Genomic DNA, 24,083 nt, shown 5'->3' with positions numbered 1-24,083 from the left:
TGTTAGTGTAACATCGACCCACAAGAAACAGTGGGAATACTTTTGAAAATACGTTCAACTTTTATGATGGAAAAATGAGAAGAGTAAACAGGCTTTACCATTTTCAATGCATTTTTTCAGGGTGGTCCATTTTCTCTATACAGCAGTAGCCTATTTTCCTTCACACAATTACCAACACTAATAAGAAATCCACCTGCACACAAAAGTGGAGTAGAGTTCAGACAGCTCTGATCCTGTACGAGGAGTGCAGTCAGAGCAACGATACCGATCTTACCTAAGAGACTGAAAATGAGTCGTTAACGGCTCCGATTCTCTTTCTACTGTTTTGTCTCACAGCTGCTATGATTCAGCCGAGCTCTGAGATTACATTACCAACTCCGCCACACCAGAGAACTGTATACAAGCACACATCCCTCAGGACCCACACAGATACATTTCTACTCAGGAAAAAAAGTTACATAAATTGCCTTACACTGTGAATGCTACGTGTGCAAAACTCAAGAAGAGTATGAATTTCACCTTAAATGTACCTAATTAAAGTGCACTATCTGCCATCTGCTGTGACTAAACAACAACGCTAGAACAGATGTAGGCTACACCTTCGCTGAAACACAGAAACGGCAGTGAACCAGCATCTTTGACCGCAGCATCACGATGAACGACAGCAGCCAGCAGGTGCTGGTGTTTCCTCCCTTTTGTTTCAATGTTTTCACCTGAAATTGGCTCACTCTAGAAAACCAAAAACTGTCACGATGTTTGAGATCTGCTAAATCTTCTTTTTGCAGACTCGAGAGTCGTGTTGTTTTCCACGTGCTCGGCGAATCTACAAAGCAGAAGGAATAGGATGGCTTGGGAAACTTCAAGAATATTCCTTCACCTATTTGAGTTTGTAAAAAGAATAAGCACCTACGTTTTGCAAATAAACGCGAGTGCAGCTTAACACTAGCAGAACTTGAAATGAAGTCTTCTTTATCTCTAGCCAACACAAATTCAGTACCGTTTGTTGCTGGCTCAGTTTGAAATGAAGCACTCTACTCTCCCCTTAGTATGACAGAAAAGAGCAAATTAATAGCAGACTATCAAATTAAAATCACTACACATCCTTCTGACATTGCAAAAAGCTCTGTAAAAAAAGGGGGTCAGGAGTTGTATCGTTACACGTATGGCTGTTAAATACAAATACCTGTATGTAGATCGAAAGGCACCTAATTAAGGCACAGGATCAGTTGGCAACCGTAATTAAAACATTTTAGTCTACACATTGAAAAACAACGTGGTCCAAAAGCTAAGTGAACACACAATTTTAAAAGGATCCCCTGTTTGAATGTAGTTTACCCTAGTGAAATCATCATCTTCACTAAATGCCACATGAAACAGAGAAGCTGAAGCACATCTCTGGCAGACTTTTCATGTGAAGTGTCTCGAATGAAAACAAGACCTTTGCGACATTGTGTCTGCTGCAGCTCCTAAAAATGGTAACCACAGAAATCTTCATGGTTACAGTACAGTGAGTAGAGAGTTTGATAACCAGTGTGAGATCATGAGACCACCAGAGCAGGAAGCAGCCTGTCAAAAAATACATTAAACTGCACTTGAATTAAACGAACCGCGAATACTTCTGCCATGCAAAGGCAAAACACATTTTGCCCTATTTCATGAGTGAATTCAAGTTTATGATCTGTCCCGTGACAGACCGGATTTCCTAAACTATGTTCAGAGAACAATAGTTGATATCAAATCAATCCAAATACGTAATCAGTCTTGACATAATTTCTGTGTTTTGCCTTTATATGGCAGCCTAGCAAAGCCTGGCACTATTTTATACCAGCCAATCACAACAGGGAAGACTACATACATATCATAAAACAAAAAAACTTCACACTCAACTTAAAAAAAAAAAGAAAACAAAAATGTGTATCCTACATATAATAATGACCTTTAATCCAAAAACACTGCATTTCTAAGACGGAAGACAGACAGAAGAGTCAAAGATCTCTCTTTCTTCTATGTCTTGAACTGACAAATTCTGTGTGCATGTTTCCTTAAATGTCACACATCATAATACTCAGTTTTGAAATGTGCATTTTGTGGCTTCATTTAACGGTGATCAAAATCTAGGAATGCTCTCGTAATGGTTATAATATATACCACAAAAAGGTGAATAGTGAAATTAGGTAGAGAGACACTCTCGGATGAATGTTGGGAGAGTGACAGTAACATCTGAGGTGTGTGTGGGATTGCATAAAAGAGAATTTCTTGGCATCATAGTCCTTTGTGCTGTTTTAAACACTGGCTGAATCATTAAGTGATGCATTAGAGGGGAAATTATTTGTGATTATCATTTTGGATGGTCAAAACCCAAAGACATGGATTGTTGGTGTTTGTCCACATAATATCGTGTCCTTCTTCATTTGGCAACATCAGCTCACGCATCCAATGCGTCTCCATCCGCCTCCCTTGCCTTCTCGTTCAGGGCATTGTCTATGTTCGTCTCTTCATCCCTCTCTTCCTGTCTAGCTCTTCTCTCCTTCTCCCTCTTCTCTTTGTCCACTAGCCGGTAGTTGATTCCCATTCCCACGAACAAGAATATGCTGGCAATCACCAGGATGACTCCACAACCCTGATATGTGTATTTATAATCACCGTAATCATCATTGAGTTTTCCTGCAGAAATGGAAGAAAAGGACAAACGGGTTTGTCAGTCTCTTTTGCACACTAACTGGGACAGGATATACTATGACATTCAGTGATTAATGCAATTAAAGCAGAAAAGTCCAGCCCCAATCTCACGCCATTGGTTGAGCCAATGTTGCCATGACAAACTGGTTGAGATGCTCAAACAGCAACGTTTAGATGGTGTCACAGAGCCAGAAGACCACAGACTTCTCTCAAATGGCTCAGTGCTTTTTTCTTCTTCTTTTTTTTTTTTTTTTTTTACATTTTAAATATTTGACTTTAGATAAAAATCTTTCAAATTTAGTCCATTTTAGTTTAAATGTAATCATTTTATTAAGTCATACTCATTTTAGTAACAGTAATAATAACAACATTAATTAATATTAAAATTACTTTGAATATTTTTATATTTATTATAAAATTAATATAAAATGTTATTTATATTTTTGATAAAAGTATTTTTTACATTTTGTCATATTTATTCGTATTTGTATTCAAGCATTTTACACCAAATATTTAAGCATTTTACATATTTAATTGTAGTAATCATCCCTTTAAAATATTTATTATTTTTCATTTTAATATGTATATATTAATATATTTGTTAAAAAATGTTCTTTTAGTCAATACTGTCATGTTATGTTCATTAATTTTAGTAATAACCTTTTAGTTGATGAGATTTTAATGATTAAAACCATTAATATTAATATAGCAGTATTTAGTGTTATATAACTATGTTTGACAAAAATACCCTTTAAATTCAGAAATAATTAAACCAAATATTCAAGCATTTTACACATTATCACATTACATATATTTCATTTTATATATGAATATTTTTGATAAAAAATATAAAATGTACCCTTAAAATGTTGATGTTCAACTAAAATGACACTCCTAAAATTAATACATTTATTAATAATAAATAATTCAATTAAACTGAATATTCAAGCACTTTATATATTCATTTAAACGTGCATCAACATTTAACAAAAATAAATGTTAAAGGGAAAATTTTGTCATCATTTACCCTAATGTCCATACCTGAATGACTTACTTTTTTCTGTGGAACATAAAATGGTCAATGGTGACCAAAACTGTTTGGTTACCAGCATATTGTTTTTCGTATCGTGGAAGAAAAGTCATACTGGTTTGGAATGACATGAGGGTAAGTCAATTGCCATTTTTGTGTTGACCTTTAAGTGAAAAAGATTTACACTCAGCCTTACCCAGTAACGGAGGACCCAGCAGCACAGGCCCACACTCCACAATGGTGACCAACCCGACAGCACTGGAGAACTTCTGAGCGCCCACCAGGTCCATGAGAGTCTCAAACAGCACGGAACTCAGCCAGCCGAAAGCCACACCGAAAAACACAGCATAAATGGCAAAACCCACGTAATCGGTGGAGAGTGGTGCCAACAAGTGGCAGACGCCATTATACAGCACAGACGCGGCGAAGAAGTACTGGATGCGTGGACGGACCCAGCGCGTGTTGGCCACCAGGCCCATGGACGGCCGAGCGATCATGTCAGTGAAGGCCAGGATGGACAACAAGAACGCAGCCTTATCCTTGGAAATCTCTTTACTCTTCGCATAGTTACTGAGGAACACAAGGGGTGCAAAGAGGCCGAAGAACATGATGACATTTCCGAGCAGGTACAGCAAGAAGCCTCGGTGAGTGAACAGGGTCAGATCCAGGAAGCTGTTGATGGTCTGAATGCATGTTTTTTTCTCTTGAGGTTTGGGTTCGCCATCCTCTTTTGGACTGGCAGGTTGTGGTTTTGGTCCAATGGGCCGCATTAGCGACCCCGCAACGCAGCAGTTCAGCAAAGCTCCACCCAGAATGAAGAAACTGCCCCTCCACCCAAACTGATCAAACAGCCAGCTGTTCAACGGGGCAAGGGTGGACAAGAACACTGGGCTGCCCGCCATCGCAATGCCATTAGCTATTGGCCGGCGCTTGTAGAAGTATTTGCCAATCATGGTCAATGCTGGATTCAGATTAAATGCCAAGCCCAGTCCTAGAAACGGGAGAAAACAGATTCAGAAACTTTCATTATTTAAATTGTACTCACTCAGTCTTCAGGTCTCTGAATAGTTAGGATCCGTATTCGGTGTACTTACCGCCTATAACTCCCACACAGAAGTACAGACCCTCCACTGTGTTACAGTAGGATGCGGCGACTAATCCTGTGCTAGACAGACAGCCCCCAACAATCATGATTGGCCGACTACCAAACTTATTCACCAGAATACTGCTGAGCGGTCCTGTTGAGAGAATACAGGTTGGTTAAAAAAATTATATATAATAAATAATACACATTTATCTTATTTATAGCTAAAATAAATAAAATATAAAAAAAATAAAACCTAAAATAATAAAAATAAAACACACCAGAATGGGTAATAATTTTATAATTGTTGTTTTATATTATATTCTTTTGTTATGATGTTTGCAAAGCTTGAAAACCTAAGATAAAACAGGTGGGTTTAAAAAAGTAAAAACAAACTAAAACCTAAATTTGCAACCCTGTTACCCACTGAGACTTTTTTTTTATAAACAGTAAATTTAAGTCGTTTATCAAATTTTTAGAAAGCAGCAAAATAAATGTTTTAAACTACTAATTTTTTTAGGTAAGTAAAATTAAATAAAGTATAAAATAACAAAAAATAAATCACCAGAATGGGTAACAATTTTGTAATTGTTTTATATTCTTTTCATTTGATGACGTTTTACAAAAATGGTCAACTTTAGAAAAAACAGGTGGATTAAAAACCGACAAACAAACAAAAAGCTAAACCTATAAAAGGAAAAGTATAAATTATACATTTTATAAAAATAAATAAGTCTTGAACTGTATTTATTTTTAGCTAAATAAAAAACAAACAAAAATAAATGAAAAAAGTAAAACCACACAGACCGTAACACACACACACACACACACACACACACACACACACACACACACACCACACAGAGAGCACAATTTGTAAACCTCTCAAAAAGCTAAACCTATAAAAGGAAAAGTATAAATTATACATTTTATAAAAATAAATAAGTCTTGAACTGTATTTATTTTTAGCTAAATAAAAAACAAAAATAAATGAAAAAAGTAAAACCACACAGACAGTAACACACACACACACACACACACACACACACCATACAGGGAGCACAATTTGTAAACCTCTCATCAAATAAATAGAATACAAAACAGCTCACGTAACATTTACTTTGTCCTCCCGAGGCTGACAACAAACATTTTACCAACCATTTATTGAAAAATAAAAATCTTTGTTAGCTTCAGGTAGGCCTGTCACGATAACAACTTTTTGTTGTGCGATATATGGCCCCAAAAATAATTGCAATAAACAATATTATTGTAATTTTAAGGCCATTTTATGCCACTGAATATATAACCATAATATAAAAGCATAATAATGCAAGAAGGCCAACACACTTTCAAATGACAACAAACTTTTCATTCTTACGAATATTTAGATCATGGAAATTAAGTATCAAACTATTAGATACCTTAAAAATCTTGAATAAATAGTATATAAACATTTTCTAACAAAAAGTGCAAAGTAACAAGTGGAAAAAAGAAATGCACAAAGAACTTGTATGGAGATTTCTCCATCTACAGATTTTTCCCAGACCTTCTTTTCTCTGTAAATTAAGGGTCTGCACTGTATTGCTGAAAAGCACAATCCCTACTTAGCAGTCTAATGTCCGTATGCACAAAGGCACAGATCCCCAAACAAGACCATATCTGCAGATGAAACTTTTTTTGAAGAAGCATTTTTTAAATTTGAACTAACACCAACTACACCACGTTATGTACAAGTAGCTGCAAAAGACACAGGCACAAGTGGAATGCAAAAAAACATGGTGACAATCATTTTTATGTAAATATAATGGGCAATATATTGCGTCACCAAAAATTATTGAGGTCATGTATTGTGCGATAAGTCGATATATTGATTATTGCGACAGGCCTAGTTTCAGGCCACATTTTATACCCTTTTAATGTTGCAATCACATAGATCCACCACATGATGGCAGTCACTCACACCACCAGGACTGCAGGAGGACACAGCAGACGATTCAGAGGAAGGAAACTGTGATACCATATGCACACACTTCACTAAATGACATGTGATCAACTGAGGTGGTGAGGAGGAGAAAAACGTAATCAGCAGAATGAGACTGGCCTCCAGCAAGCAGAACAGGAATTTGCTATTTCTGTGTGTGGTAGACCAGTGTTCATTTCAGTTAACTTTCCTCCAACATTATGTCAATCAAACACAACCAGCGGCCTTATATGACCTTTCTTTACTCGACTGAATTACTGGAAGTTCCCTCACAAATACAATTGCAAGCTATATTAATATACTAATTAAATACGTAAATATAGTATTTGTTTTTACATTCCTGAGCTGTACTGTGGCAGTAATAGATGGGGGTGTATTCAAAAAGAGGCAGGTTTTCTTGGTGAATAAATAAACTGCTTGGTGGTAAGTGCTCTGCTTTTCTTGTGAAAGGCTCCATTTAGAGCAGCATCACCCTTAAACCAATGAGAGTTGAATAACATCACTTACAAGGCAAAACTCCACAGCCTTTTAAAAGAGGTTGTTTGGTCAACATGGTTATTAAGACTTTTAAATGATAAACACAGAAAAGACACAGTGATGTTTGGCACGGTTCCACTAATAACCCAACCTATATTAGACAAATCCATCACAGTGTTATTGAGAGAATCTGAAACAGTGCAGAAGAATCTTGTGCAAACTCCATAAAAACGTCATAGCAAATAGTAGTGTGTACATATAACCCAAGCGAATGCTAACATGTCAAGTAGCTTTAAAAAAAGACTTCATAAATAAAGAGTTTGTTTTAGCGTACAGAAATGTATAGACAAAAAGCACTACAATTTTTATAAATTCTTACTTAAAACTAAATATCTGCAAACTTTACATGTGCCAGTTCACCATAAAAGCTAATCTATCATCAGGAGGAGGAACTTTCCTTTTGGTTTCACACAGCCAATCAGAATTCAAAGCAATTTGTCCGTCCCCCAGTCACATTCCTCAAATTAATTTATTCTGACAGGCTTTGTGTAGCACCAAAACGGGCCATCTTTTCCAGCCCAAAAAAATAAACAAAGGCAGCAGTGATCCAAATACACACATACACGATTATATAAACTGGTTCAGAGAGACGTGAGAGTCAGCAGAGGATACGGTTTAGATATTCAGTCTGAGAGCTACTTGTGCTTTTACGGCGAGAATTTCAAATGTACAACTTACAGGAGCAGCAGTGTGATTCCTACTAAAAATCAAACGCTTTACAAGGCTGAAAACAGCCAGTGATGTGGCCACAGATGACAAAGAGATATTATATGGCATAACGTCATATCAGTGCTGAGTCTGACATGAGCCAAGGGAAACAGGTGAGAACACTCACACGTCTGCGGGAAGTGTCCAGATCATCTCGCTCAGAATGATTCTGGATCTTGAATAAAAGTACAGGACTAAAGGGCCACACTAGATTTTGTGTTCAAATCACTTTCTTTTATTCATTCCCAAATTGAGTTTATGAGGGAAGGGCAGAGGGTTTGTGAGTTTACGAAAAGTGAATAATTAAATCGTGAAAGTGTATAATTAAATTAAATACTTTATGAAAATATTTATTAAAAATAATAAAACATGTATTGTTAAATTTTTGAAATATGAACTTAAAAGGGATACTGAAGTAAATATTTCAGATCAAAAGGGTTCAGCAGACTTTCAAAAGTTTGGGAATCCCTGGTATTGACTTCTCATTTTGCTGCATACTAAACACCTGCAAAATACAGCAACAAGGTGTTTGACCAATAGAGGGTCTAAAAGTCACAGATTGACCTCTTGGTCAAATGAAAGATGTAATAAACGGTCACTGACAGTTTTACATTACTACAAGTTTACAAGGAGAAGCTGCATGGTTTGCAGTTTCAAGGCAGTATATTTGGAATGTTTTATTAATATTAAAAATTTTTATAAAGACAAATAATATACACTACCATTCAAAAGTTTGAGGTCGGAAGTCTTTTATGCTCACCAAGGCTGCATATATTTGATCAAATACAGTGCAAACAACACAGTGCTTTAAAAATATATATTTATTCCTATCCTGGCAAAGCTGAATTTTTAGCAGCCATTATTTCAGTATTCAGTGTCACATAATCCTTCAGAAATCATTCAAATATGCTGATTTGCTGCTCAAGAAACATTCGATATTATCAAAGTTCAAAAGAACAGAATTTATTTAAAATACAAATCTTTAAAAACATTATAAATGTCTTTTCTGCTGCCTTTGATCAATTTAATGCATCCTTGCCGAATAAAAACCGCACCTAAACTTTTGAAAAGTAATGTATTGAAGTAAAATCACATCCTGTTATTCATTTTTGTCACCAGAGTTTGAAATAATTTTGCATATTTAATTTAGTGCCTCTTATGACAGAAAGAAAAAAAGAGGACAGAAAGAGAAAAAGATTAATTCATTACAGCACACGCTCACATTTATTAACCTACACTTTTCCTTTCAAAGACACGCACAGTCACACCAACTGATTTAAGAGAAGAAACCAAGAGCATCTTTCTCTCTCTCTATCACTCTCACTTTTTCAGGTTATAACTTATATGTGACTGGAAGAGCATCTTTGTTGAGTTCAGGCTACGTGCACAGCCACATGAACATAATGAAGTCAGTGTATGCAAACAACCGACACGTTCCACTCCAGAAAGTGACATCAGTCTACACGGTCCTCACCCAAATTCTCTATTATGTGGTAGCTGACTGAAAATATTAGTCATAATAGAAGTTCATGTTCGGATCCTCCCTAGTTTGGCGTGAAGTAACTTGGCAACACTTCAAACCCTAAACAAAAAAATTCTTCAAACCTGGCTAGGTATCTCATCAATTGCCTTTTCAGTTAAAAAGTTAACTGAAAATTAATTTCACAGAAGTAAAGAAGTGTAGTTTAATGGTCTGATCAGCAAAGCATTCTGGGTGATTGCCTGCAAGAACATCAGGTTAGAAAACCAGCTTAAACATGCCTCTACCTAACCAGCTTAATTAAAGGAAAACTTGTAAAAATGTAAGCAAACAAACAGATGCGCAGCCCTGCAGTGCACATCAGTAGCAAAAAGCATGTCAGGGTTTAAACACACAGCTGTGTTTCAGTTCTGACCTTATTTTACTCTACCAGAACACAACCCCAACAGAAATGAAACCTCTACAGAGAGAGCGGTACCCAAAATACAGAATTTAACAATTCACAGTTTTCACAATTATCCATCTGCTTCAAGCCATAAATTAGATCACCTCTCAAAAGAAGTATATGTGAACAAGCTGCAAGTTCTGGACAAGTTAACATGAAACACGTTTAATGTGGCATAATGTACTAAAACAGTGGCATTAAAAGACCACACTCAGCATACACTTTATTGATGATGCATACTCTATACAGTACAGGCGAGCAGATGACCTCAGAATATGAATGTGATGCACTAAATTGCAAATTAAATCTTTATTATGGTTTTCGACTGGAAAATTCTAAAAATCAAATGTTAAGCATTGCATTCATATTCTGGATTTTTCTGCATGCCTGTATATAGCATGTTTTTTTATATAAGGTCTATACTGTATTTGGTTTTAGCAACTTGAATTGGCCACATCGACAGGATGGTATTCAATTATGACAGGAAGAGAAATTTACTAAAAAACATTACACAATAAAATTTAAAAAAGAACAAAAAAACCCCTGGAATTTCAAACAAAACTTGTTTGAAATTAAAAGTTTTTAAGTTAAAAATGCATTAATAATATGCATTATTAAATGGACATTATTAAAGAGACTTTTATAAACAAAAAGTAATCTTACCAACCCAAAACTTTTAAACTTATTTTTTCCTCTTTCTCCAAACACTGATTTATCAATGTAATAAAATATTCCCATATGGGTGAATGATAAAATGTTTAGGGGTAATTTGGATAAATAAAAAATTATAATAAATACATTTTCAATTCAATTCTCAAAGAGAGATAAATAAGTAGAGTAAGTACCAGGATGGACAGAAGTGACAGCAGTAAACGGAACTGACCTCCTGCATACATGACAGCCAGCATGATTGAGGAGATCCATGACACTTGGCTGCTGGTGGCATTGAAGATCACCTCGATCTCTTTGAAGAACACTGTGATGGACTTGGGGAAGGCATAGGAGAAGCCAATGCTGATAAAGGCCCCTACCACCACTGCCCAGCCCCAGCCACCTTCGGGAGGAGTGTAGCCCACCGGCCCTCCTGTCGCTGGCGGCATCTTTACACACACGCGCTGACCACGACGATGACAAAGAGGAGAAGGATCAGCTGAGCTTCAAGCGCACCGAATCAGTCTGTGAGGAGAAAAAGAGAAGGATTTATAGCAGAGCGCACACAAGCACAGACTGAAAAAGAGATAATTCACACAGTAGTTCTCAACCCTGTGAACTGTGTCAGATTCTAGACCACACTGGCTGAGATCCAATTCAGGCAAAGTTATCCATGTGGACAGAGCAAGAGCACAGCATGTGAATGAACAAAGCGTGAACACAAACACTGTGTAAACAGCTTGTAGTTTGAGCGTAACTGCCCTTAATCAGTTACTCTTTAACTGAGCTGATGTCAAAATACACAAACATACAAAACCTGGACACATCCAATGTCCTTTCCCCCACAAGTAAAACAGAGAATAGGCTTAGATGCCTTCACACACAGTCTTTAACTCCAGTGAACAGAGTCCCTCAGGCTTCAGAGCACAGAAAACATTCATTTGAGTGCGAAAGTCATGTTCTCAGGCTGGTATGTGTGCTTGGGGAGGAAGGCTAAATCACTCCAATTGCCTCAGAGAGGAGGAAGGGCAATATATCAGAGAGGATAAAACATATGGGGTAATGGCACTAATTTCAATTAAGTCCTCTCACTGTTGCTTCAGGCAGAATTTATCTGAGCACTCAAAAAGCTGCTATGATGCAAATACTGTGAGGTAAAGTGTGGGGCGATGTGTATTGCAGAGTCTACTTGGAACTATTAGGATTTTGAAATTGTTCACTCGCTGAGATGAGGAAACACCTCCCCACTTATGATGTGCATTTGAAAAAGCAACACACGCCAAATTTCTTCCCTTGTAATGACTGTTGTCCAACAAAAATATTATAACATGTTTTTACTCCACAAAATGTCAAATGTTTTGAAATAACTTCCTTTTGTGATCTGATGTGGCTTCATAATCACAGAATGATGTAGAACATATATTCTATACCATAAAAAAAGGCTATGTCGATTAGCAATAGATTACAAATATATTTTGTGATGAAAATACCCGAGACGGCTTGAAGAACACAATCTCTATATTATCGCAGTTGAGTGTTTATCGTCTTTATATTTCATCATTCAAAACATTTCTGTCTTCTTTTTATTCAGTTACAGTGATAGATGGATGCCTTTGTCCATATTAGGAATTTCCTGGAGCGTCATCAGTTCTATTACCTCTGTGACGCATATGTGGAGTCTCTCCGGCTTTCAGTATGAATGAAACATTACATGTATTTATAGCACTCAATAATGGCCAATCCATTCTACTTTGGGTAAAAATAAAAATAAATTTGAAGTAGACAAATGATAATCCATGTTTTTCTCCAGTGTAAAGAAGTGTATTTATTGTTGTTGTTAATTTGTTTTAAAACTCACATTTTAAATCACAAAAAAAACCTTCTGATGTGCCAAGTCATCAGAACCGAACCAAAAACCGTGGTTAAAAAACAAGGTATGTATTGAACTGTGGGCTATGTATAACTGTATTGTTGCATCCCTACTAAGCAGCTGTTCACTCTTCAAGCATTAGGACACATTTTACATCACTGCCAATACTGAAATCCTGAACACTCATGTTCTGAGAAAGAAACTCCCACTGAAGCCAACAATTTCAAAAAGCAGCTTCCACTGGCACCCAGGATAAAGTCCTTACTGGCTCTCACAAATATTTTCACAACTATACTATCTTTTGCCTTGCCAGATCTTAAATTATAGTCCAAAAAACAAGTAGGAAAAAAAAAATCTTAAACTCAATGTGAATTGCTTCTGCAAACCTCTTGTTTCTGGGTGAAATGGAAAAGGCGCGACTTGACAATCCATTTCTATAATATTTTAAATGTTTTTGCATGAAAGTTTCTTTGGAATAACATGCAAAATTAATTGTTCACAAACCGACCAAAAAGCTGCATTAAGAAAAAGAAAATTACGATTTTTTGTCAACCTGCATGTGACTGTTTCAATCCAGTATGTGATGACATCCTCTTGAATTTATGCTGTCTAATGCACAAACATCTACGGTCAGATGAGCTCGTAGACACACTAGCTAGATTGTTCTGAGAACAAACCGAGAATCGAGACTTGAGTGTGGTGATACCAGGCTCTCCAACTTCCCTGTGATGTTTTATTGATGACTACTGACCAACCTATTTGGTTGGCTGATGAAGTGATGCATTAACCCCTCCTCTTAATCCTAACTGGTCTGCAAATCTGCCAATCACCTTCACAAGCTGTTGATTTGTGATTTGATTTGGATGAGTATACGCTCTTCCACAAACTGAACTAATAAAACCTCAGAGTTTCGAAACATCCGCAGACTTGAGGACTTTAAAGTGCTGATCTGTTTCCTAAAACAATTCAACGAGGCCTGTGAGGGACCAGAACCCCAGCAGAATACCAGATCAGCTCACACATAAGACTTGCACATTCCTATCCGCTGTTCTTTTAATACTGCAGAAACGTATGCATTTAATCTTGCTCAAATAGGAAACAGGAAATACTAGTGTGTGTGTTGCGACCTAAAATAACGTTTTTGTTTTCCGCTGACTTTGCACATGCCTTCATAAGGGCAGTATAGCTTAACTGGCGTACAGTTATTTATAAATCATTAATAACGTTTATGACTCCCTGCAAAAACATAAGCAAAGATTAATGCTTCTGGTAACTGAAGAACCACCATGTTGTAATATTCAAGGGTCAGAAATGCATTTAAAAGCAGCACAATGTTACTGCAACACCTATATGACATATGTGTCCATATTTATGTGGAAATCTGCTTGTCTTAATCTCTCTGAAATCAGTTATGGGTTCCTTTTAAGGACCATGAATACCAAGCAAATATTAAATAGTCTGTAAACCTCCCAGCATGCTTCAGTATGGCCCAATTAAGCCATGAAGAGGCTCTGTCCTCCAGAGACTGCAGTATTGGACAGGCTACTGGTTCAGTGGTCTCCTGAGAGTCTTGAGATGTCCTGAACTGCTCTCCATTGTGGATGTCTTTGTGTGTGTGTGTGTGTGTGTCAGCCAGGCTCTTAACAGTAAAGGTTAGAGACTAATATTTCTCCACTGGGAGCCGCAGGATGCTGACTAGTCACAGGTTGAGAGATGATGGTCTTGTGCTTTTGACAAGAGACGTGAGATCAGCACTAAAAGGGAGCAAATGTCTATTAAGACTTACACACTCAGTGTAGGGCAGGTGTTGTGTTTAAATCTCAAGTAGGGATAGGTCAGGATGGCCAAACAGTCAGTCGACAGATGATCCATCATCAACCAGAATTAATTAAATTGCATTAAACCCAGATCATTTCATATGCATGCTGCTTTATGTCAAAGATAAATGTTATCAGGTATTGAAGCAAAAGTTTCTGTCCTTATTTGCAAAGGAATTTATCATTGTCCTTATTCTGTGTCCTTTGATTTCCCCCTTGTTTTCTGAAATGGAAAAGTACAACAATATTTCAGTTCAAATCTAATCAAATCAATTTTTTCTTATCTGGGAAAGTTTTAAGTATTCTAACTATTACTATTCTGTATACACAACAGATATCATTTGACATTTGCCTTGATTTATGGTGGGTACTTGGGAAGATCAATGGCAGTAGAGGAATAAAAATAATTTGGCAAGTACAAAGCTGTCTGTCATCATTGACAGTTCTGAGACCTGCATGTCCCATAACTGCAGAGAGCCACATATCCTCCTTCAACACTTCTGCTGTGTCCTCAATTCAGCACATCGGAGGACAAAATCACTCTGCATCATGCTGACACCTACATCACCACTATATGACAAAACCTGAATCCAAAGATCTGATGCGGAAGGTCAAGTTTAGAGCGGTGTTATTTTAATGGAATTTTTTTTTATATTATAGTATTTATTAATATTTTAAATAAGCTTAATTTGCTTTCCTTTTAATTTTAGTTTGAGTAATCGTCATGTGCTTTTGTCCTTTTTATTTTATTTATTTTTTTTTTTATTTAGCATTAAATTTACTTTTATTTCAGTTTTAGTCGGCTACTTCAACTTTAAGTTACTGTATTTCCTGTATTGCCAAGGCAACATTTCAAATTTTCATTAAAGTTTAAGCATTTCATCTAGCATTTATATTTTATTTCGTTCAGTTTTGTTTTTAATTAAGAAAAGCGATCAAAGGATTTTTAATAGTTTTAGTAAACAATAACAACATTGGTCTACAGATACAAGATTTCTTTAAAACCATTAACAACTTGACAGGTAATTTTAAAAACAAATAATCAGATTTTCTGTCAATTTATCTGTCTAGTACTCGAGTACACAAAATGGCCCGAATACACTAGTTCATGGCATTTTATGTTTTACGTTAGTACTGTATATCCCCAGGACCTTTAAGTTAGCATCCATCTACCAAGGTTCATCTATTTGTATATGTATAAAGTATATGATGTTAAATCAGACTGAAAGAAATTACATTTCAAACACTGTTTGTCCAATCTATAACCTCCATCTGTTACACAGGTGACATTTAGTCTACCTTCCAAACTCCAAATGGTTCACATAAGTTGGTAGAAGTGGATTTCCCAGTCCTCTCTGACACTGACCATAACAGATCACAGAGAATAAACCTATCATCAAAATATGCTGGACATGAGTACACATTTCTGAGATGCTTGAAAGAATAACAAAACCCCAAGAATTTTAAATAAATTGCTGTAGTGTATATAAATAAACTTTCAATTCAACCGCCATCAAATCATCTGTAAACACCAAATGCATCTTCCTAGAATGTTTAAATGGCAGCGCAGAAAAGCCAGTGACACTGTACAATTTGAAATGCCTGGGAAGATTAAATAAGAGAAATAATGGATGACGCATTCACTCACTTAGAGACTATAAGGGTTTAAATATGGCCAATTAGAGCTGTCTAGAGCTCTGAATGCTATAGACATCTGCTAACTGTTCAACCAGTTCACAGCTGCCGTTATAATGAGAGCCCTCAGCTATAGGGCCTTTCGCACCGCAGGAACCTTTTCATAGTACCAGAACTAATTGTGGAACTACCCACTTTTCGGCGTGTTCGCACCGCCGGAACTGGGTGCAATTTTAGTACTGGACTGCCTTTTTCGAGAACCAAATGAGCAGGGTCTAACCAGCACAACTGGTACTAATCATGATGTAAGTAGATATTGATTGGCCAAATGCGTATGAAAACGCCCTCACCCGCTATTGATTTAAAACTCTGTAAGCATGTCAACTTATTTCGCAAGTATGGAGAACAGCGATAGATGGACGGACGCTGAAGTGCAGGCACTTGTAGCAAATGTAGCACTGCCAGTTGTCTTTGGAGATTCTTAGTCCTCCTTTCCGTTCTTTCAATCGCTTTACGTATACGTCGACTTTCCATGTCCATTATTGTGAAACCCGCGAGACACAACAAACACACAGCTCCGATCACAGCGTCCTCCATCCTCCTGTTGTTAATGTTCTTCTTTGTTTCTGTTGTTGAACCCGCCGCGCAACAAATGACGACGCTGTCGACCGGCTTACGTCACTTCTTAGTACACACTCTCAGTGCGAATGCAACCCTTTAAATGGTACTGGGAAATAGTTCGTGCAAAATCGTCCCAGTACTTTAGTACCGTACGTTTAGTTCTGGAACTAAATTGGTGCGAAAGGGCCTTATATTCAGGGTCAGACTACCACACTACTCTATTGCTGAATTTCATAGTAAGTATACATATTGTGCTTACTATGCTAATTTTCTTTATGGACAGAATACCAAGATAAACTATGACATCTGCAGAAATGTGGGGGGATACTGTATCCCACGATACAAAATGCACTATTTTACCTTTCATATCCATTTACACCACTTGCTAAATTATACATGCACTATTTAAAAACAAAGTACACAATGCAGTATTCAGTATTCTTATTTTGAATAGTGTGAACTACAGGTAATACAGTTAACTGAAGCCAAAGGCCTTGTAAAGTCTATCAGATTGATGGCATTTTTCACAGTCCCTCTTCTCTCACTCTCAGCAAAGCAGCAAGAATGGTACTGAATTACATACTTTATTCAAGAGCATTGTTGTCATATGTACTACTAGTACAATAAAATTCTTACTTTGTTTACTTCATTCATTCATACACGCGACCAGAGTACACACATTCAAACCAGATTATTTGCTCCTAAAAACAGTTGACTGCTCTGTATAACACCTGATGGAAATCTAAAAGTGGGCCCACAATCACTCAATTCATAGAGAACCGTTCTTGTGACCCAAATCAATTATTAACAGTGAAACAAGTAGCGCACACACAGTAACAAATAAGGAATAACCCCCAAAAACAATTTAACAGGCACTTACACCTACAAAAGACAATTCACATTGCTTGCCCTCTCAAAGTCTTGAGGCCTGAGAGGTGGGTTTAAACACTCCCCCATCATTCATTGGTATCTGACCACACAGCATCTGTCTCTCCTCGGGGCTCTGACGAGGAAACATTTGCCTAATGCATAATAAACGCTTACATGTGAGGAGTGGCTGCAAGTTAAAGCAATATTTCAACCCAAATATGAAAATGACTTTGACAAAGACAATAAATGGGGACTGAAGCTTTCAAACTTAAAGTATAAAAAAAAGCTACAAAAACTTTCATAAAAGTACTCCATATAAACCCGATTTATTTCGAGTTTTCTTGAGCCATACAATAGCTTTGTGTGAGGAACAGAATGAAATTAAGTACACTGATAAAAGCTGTTAACGCTTCCTTTTTAAAGTTCCTCTTCATTGTAATTACAAAAAAAAGAGCACTGAACAAAAGTCTTAAAATTGTCTTCTTTCTGCTGGCGGAAGAAAGCATGTATTAGCGACGTTTGTAACAACATTAGGGTGAGTAAATTTCATTTTTGTGTGAACTATACCTTTAAGATGGCTTATAATGATTTATAATAAGACAACAGACTTTACAATAAGCCACATTTTAAAATCAAGATATTTATTTTTATTCACTTAATGAGTGTTTTTGTGCTTTGCAAAAACAGGATTCCCATGTTCTTGGGAAATCAGGATATATTGATCAAGTGTGATTTTGAGACCTGGAAAAATGATGTAAATTTTAAAAAAAAAATCTTAAAACTATGTGGGAATTTATATAATGTATACATTTTACTAGATATGACAAGCGCTAAAATATTTTATCATGTAGAAATTGTAAATAAAATAAAAAGTAAAAACTCTTATCTAGTAAATTATGAACAGCTTGAACAGTCATGTGGCTTACAAACATTGTCATGGACAATGGGGGGCTTTGGAGTCAAATAGGTTGAGAACCACTGCATTAAGGATGTTGACAAATGTTTTAGAGTGTGCATCTCAAATTAATTAACATTTACCACCAAGAGAAAAGTGGAATAGCCAGACAGACCTGCCCCAAGCCATACACACCTTCCTTGTTCTGCATTCTTATTTAAATTTCCTTTCCACCCGTACGAAAATTAACCATGGTTTAAGTGTAGTAACCATGTTTTTTTTTTGGCTAATTGATTACATTGGTATAACCACAGTTTTACTACAAATACCATGGTTAAACTATGTTTAGTGTAGCAAAACTATGGTTAATTTGTGGTTACCATGGTTTAACTATAGTAACTATGTTTTTTTGGTGTTATTTGTAGTAAAACCATGGTTAATTTCCGTAAGGGCATTCTCCAACTTGACTTCTCACCCTCAAACTAATGAGTAGAGTCATATCTTTAAGCTCATTATATATCCCTCGAGTATTTCACCTTTCATCAAACCAGAGTACACACATTCAAACCAGATTATTTGCACCTAAAAACAGTTGACTGCTCTGTATAACACCTGATGGAAATCTAAAAGTGGGCCCACAATCACTCAATTCATAGAGAACCGTTCTTGTGACCCAAATCAATTATTAACAGTGAAACAAGTAGCGCACACACAGTAACAAATAAGGAATAACCGCAACCTTTAAGTTGCCCAATTCAGTTACAAGACTCAATGTCACAACCATCGACTCTTAGAGAGTGAAAGTGAAAGTGACGAGTCATGTAGCCAAGGGCGTAGTTTTGGTTTGAACATTGGTTCCACTGTTTTAGTGGAGACCCGGGTCATGCTCCCTCATAAGGTTTATTTATTTGTTTGTTTGCTTGTATGTTTATTTTTGTAAAATTATTTTTTGTGCTATCATCATGCAAAGTTGGCTGAGAACATAACTGCAATAAAGTAGCCTAATAGCCTAGTTAACAATTACTTGTTTACATAGGATATATAATGTATAACCTATTTTATATTATTTAGGCATTCATAAGCTATAGTTTGACAGAATGTTCTAATTCAACATGCCATGGAAAGACAATCTAACCTAACATTTTCTTATATTGATATTGTTTATTTCTTACTCCTTAAGAGTTCATCAGGCTCTTAATGATTTAACCTATGCCATCTATATCTGAATATATAATATGTGAAGGACAGTTTTTTCCATCACTCATCATAGAACCCATGCACACATGGCTCTCGATTCTGACTTGTAGCTACTTGCTCTTATGAAAATGTACCATAGTTCTTAACAGAATTTGTTATAATAAGGCTAGCCTATTATTCATTACCAGGCCAATAATGACTTTTTTTTATTCATCTATATAGCATTCGTTATGAAAAACAACAGCCTGCACATTTAGAAACAATAGCTACAACATGCCACTGTTGAAATATAAATCTATAGGGAAAAATCTACTCCCTTAACAGATTATCTATTTATAAATTCTACATCAAGTTCAGCAAAATAAGTCTACAATAAAACGTGATAAATTCTTCTGGTAAAGGTGGTCATGAGTAGGCCTAGTTTAAAAAGATTTGAATATGCGTTAGTGCTGGTGCAAGATTATGTTTTCTCCTCTTTTCATCAGTCTTTTTATTTTATGTGCCTTTTTTAGATAATATTCGACTTAGGGATGCACCGAAATTATTCGGCCGAAAATAGCAAAAAAAAATCTCTTTCGGTGTTCGGTCGAATAATACCGACCAATCACTAACGCGATCAAATAGAGGCACGCACTAATGCAGCAAACATGTCGGCAGTGTGAAAATATTTAAAACTATCAGAGAAAGACGCAGAAATCATTACAAGCACGAAGCACCGACAGCGAGAGACTGTTTAGTGCTGTATCACATGTCTCCGATGAGAAGAAGAGGTGGCTGATGCTGGTGTTTAGGCTAGGCTACTGTATGATGATTGAAATCACATGCACAAATTGCATGAATTCTGACAGTGCTGCACGAGCTCGCGGCGCCAGGGTTCAAAGTCCAAAGCGCGAGGAAAATCTGCGCTGAAACACTGTTACTTGTCAGTTGCTCAGTAACATTTTTGTGAATTTTTTTAAAGGCATGTGACAATGTGATACGTGTGACAAACATCTTCCCAAATTCGTAATGAGAATCATTTATAAATCTGCATGCTGTTGTTAACAAAAAGAAGCACTGAGATCTTTCTGCGGGTTTCTGCCAAAATAAAAGCCGAGAAAAAGCAATAACTCCATCAACCTTCATAAATGTTAGTATTGTAATTTTACTGTTGTTCTGTAAAATAAAATAATAATACTTGCCCTACAACAGCTCTATTAATACATTTATTATAATATTCACACATAGTGTTCAAACTGGGATCTGTGATAATATTCACACATAGTGTTCAAACTGGGATCTGTGATAATATTCACACATAGTGTTCAAACTGGGATCTGTGATAATATTCACACATAGTGTTCAAACTGGGATCTGTGATAATATTCACACATAGTGTTCAAACTGGGATCTGTAATATATTCTAATGTTTTAAAAGAATTTGTCTTCTGCTCAGCAAGGCTGCTATTATTTTGTACAGTAAAAAATACATGCCTGATTTAAGTCTCAAAAATGGCCAAAATATTATTTTACTAACTTATTCATTTTAAGTTAAATTGTGCTTTGTTGGTATAATGTCTGCTAGAATGTTAAAAAAAATGTTCAGTGTTAAGTAAATTATATTGTTGTTTTGTAATTGATTTTTTTATTTGAAAACCAGGACCAAACAGTAAAAAGCACATTTTGGCTATTTAATTTATGCAATGGTGAAAAAAAGAAAAGAAAAGGCAAAATAGGCCTACATGGGGGGGAATTTTTTTTTGAAAAACCGTGTTCGGTATTCGGCCCAGTGTTTCATTTTATTCGGCTTCGGCCAAGAATTTTCATTTTGGTGCATCCCTAGTTCAACTTTGTCCATAGCATTTTAAAGTGGCAATTTCACTTTAGTTCCCCCCAATACCCAGCACTAAGCAGTGAACACACACACACACACACACACACACACACACACACACACACACACACACACACACACACACACACACACACACACACACATCTGGAGCAGTGGGCAGCCATTTTTGCTGTGGCACACGGGGAGCAGTTGAAGGTTCAGTGCCTTGCTCAAGGGTCTCACCTCAGTCGTGGTTTTGAGGTTGGAAGAGAGCGCTGGTCTTTCACTCCCCCCACCTACAATCCCTGCCGGTACCGAGACTCGAACCAGTGACCTTTGGGTTACTCTAACCATTAGGTCACGACTACCCCCTAAGTGTAGACGCAGTCAAAATCTCTGAAATGCAACAGTGAGTCTGCAGCATCCAACAATAGAACGACCTTTCTGTCATATTCAATTGCCAACTCATACAAGGACACACAATCACACGCACAAACAAATCACTACTGAACACCACCTGTGAGACGATATGCGTAGATCTGCCAAACTATCACAGAATGACACTATAATTAGTTTGTGGTTGTCTTAGCAACAAACATCACTAAACAATACCTGTAAAGAAATATAATAGCCATAACTGTGTGCTAGATGGAAACCGTTTGGCAAATCAATTCAACTGTGTGCTCATAATCAGTCTTGTGACCGACCCCTTTGAATTGTTGAACCTGGCTGCTCTCCCTTCCACAACCTCAATTTTGTCCTTGTGATTTGTAATTGATCAAATTCCCACATGACCGCTGAACTTAACGTCAAATCACGCTGAATGTTACGTCAGTCAACTGGATCTCAAACAACACAAGAACACCTGGACTTTTAGGCAAACATTACAGCAAAACATTACAGACCCTGTTTCATTGATGGGAGATTGTCACACTCTCAATGGGGGCAAAAGTTGAACATGAAGCTGCATCAGAACACTAATACTGATAAGATGTAGAAGCTGCTCTTTTGTAAAGTAATGTTTTTAGATACAGTTTGGGTAACTGGTGTGCATCTCTTATACCTGAATTCACTTTTCATAGACTCAATAAATTCATATTATGGTTAATTCATATATATGGTTTCTGGCATGCAAATACCTGTATTGTACCACACAGAGTCTTGAGTGGCACCAATTGTGCCCCTATAATACAGTCTGACCTCTCTGATATCTCTTTACCAGTCATTGGTCTTCTCCATGCTAGTCCTAAATTGAGTAGGGATCTATTTGATTCAATCTGAGTGTTACCTACATTTAACCTTATGAAATTTGCTTGATGATACGAATTATCATCATCATGATGCAACATCAGATGTTGAAACTTTCACTTGCAATAAATAGCTGTTAAACTAAATCAGATTATCTTTAATAAGAATACATTGTCTATATAAAAATGAATTTATGCAGTTAGTTAGTATTTTAGTTTTGGCATTTCAGACACAAAAATACTAGTGGAGCGTAATTGAGTTTGCTTAGAACTTTTTATTTGTTTATTCAAAGTTTTGGTTTCCAGTGGAAGTGGAGCTATAATTTAGCTTAACGCAAGTAGAGGGATAACTGAAGTCAGACCATCAGTGTTTTCCCTTGCTCAGTTTACATCTACTAGTTGCTTAATGCTCATTGGTTGAGAAGAAATAGGACTATAGAAATTTTGTCCGAAAAGCAAGCTACTCAATGTTTCAAAAAACGATGAGATGCTTGCCTAGATGGAATTTTAGGGCATCATATACCCTAAAACACTGCACATGGCTACATGTAGGCATCTCATCAGTTTTTGATCCAGACATAATAAATTCCTCATACCTAAAAAAAAAAAAAAGTCTTCAAATAAATATAAAAATGCCTCAAAATGCTAAAACAAGGCATGTGAACAGATGCTGTTTTTAATAACTATTATAATTGTATTTACTTTTAAATTCTTTCCTCTCATAACATCACCCCTTCATTGCTCACGTGAGCGCGTAGCGATAGATTCAAAAGACGAGAAAAGCGAACAACGTGATGAACGATGGAGATCCGCTTCTTGGTCTTAAGAGAAGTATCTTTTTTGATGACGGTGGGTCACAAAACCCCTATTCTCCCACCAGTCTGTCTCAAATCGACACAATGTCTCGATCTGCCAGTCTGCGCGTACTACGACATTGCGAATGATGTAACTGGCCCGAAACATTGCACTGAGAGGCGAACACAAAGAGAGTTGTTGCTCGCACCCTCCAGAAGTTCAGGTTAATTAATTGTGTTCTTCTAAAGCTCAAGACGAGTCTAAAGTTAAACGGACCCCCCTCTCTCCAGTAGAACCATGTTGTCCACACAATACGCTTGTAAAAGCGCCAATGAAACATACCTGCGCTTTTCATTCACCAACTCTGGTTGTAAGTTCGCGCTATTCGTCTGCAATGTGCGGCGGCCCCGGGTCACTGAGCAGCATGGAGAGCTCCGAATGGCTCCGTAGATATGTGGTGTGTGAGTTTCCCATCCGCTCGACTCTTCATAGAAACCCTGCCTGCACATGCGCACAACTGCTGTTCGGCCCCACGAGCGTACGCGGTGCAATAGTCTCCAGTTACAAGGACACGAGGAGTTATGACTTTGACCGTGATGTTAAAACCTCACCGGGGCCTTTTGAAGCTTAAGCTATATATTATTTGCAATTGTATTATAATTTAAATGATAAAAAAAAAACATTTAAAAAAAATCTAATAAAATCAAGACAGTAAGTAGTTGAACTTT

The 24,083-nt window shown here is 36.8% G+C and overlaps 1 protein-coding gene across 1 annotated transcript; it reads right to left on the bottom strand.

Moving 5' to 3' along the window:
• Positions 1 to 231: 231 nt before the first annotated feature.
• On the bottom strand, positions 232 to 23,864 carry slc16a1b (solute carrier family 16 member 1b). Its single transcript, XM_016281002.1, has 5 exons — positions 23,698 to 23,864; positions 10,828 to 11,120; positions 4,804 to 4,947; positions 3,906 to 4,700; positions 232 to 2,664 (listed from the first exon to the last, which is right to left on the bottom strand). The coding sequence occupies exons 2-5, from the start codon at positions 11,042 to 11,044 to the stop codon at positions 2,426 to 2,428; spliced, it is 1,395 nt and encodes a 464-aa protein (XP_016136488.1). The 5' UTR covers positions 11,045 to 11,120; positions 23,698 to 23,864; the 3' UTR covers positions 232 to 2,425.
• Between the last annotated feature and the right edge of the window lie 219 nt (positions 23,865 to 24,083).

This window comes from Sinocyclocheilus grahami, unplaced genomic scaffold (assembly GCF_001515645.1).
Source record: "Sinocyclocheilus grahami isolate Dianchi unplaced genomic scaffold, SAMN03320097.WGS_v1.1 scaffold146.1, whole genome shotgun sequence".
NCBI classification, from domain to species: Eukaryota; Metazoa; Chordata; class Actinopteri; order Cypriniformes; family Cyprinidae; genus Sinocyclocheilus; species Sinocyclocheilus grahami.
This window is presented reverse-complemented; position numbering and strand designations above follow the sequence as displayed.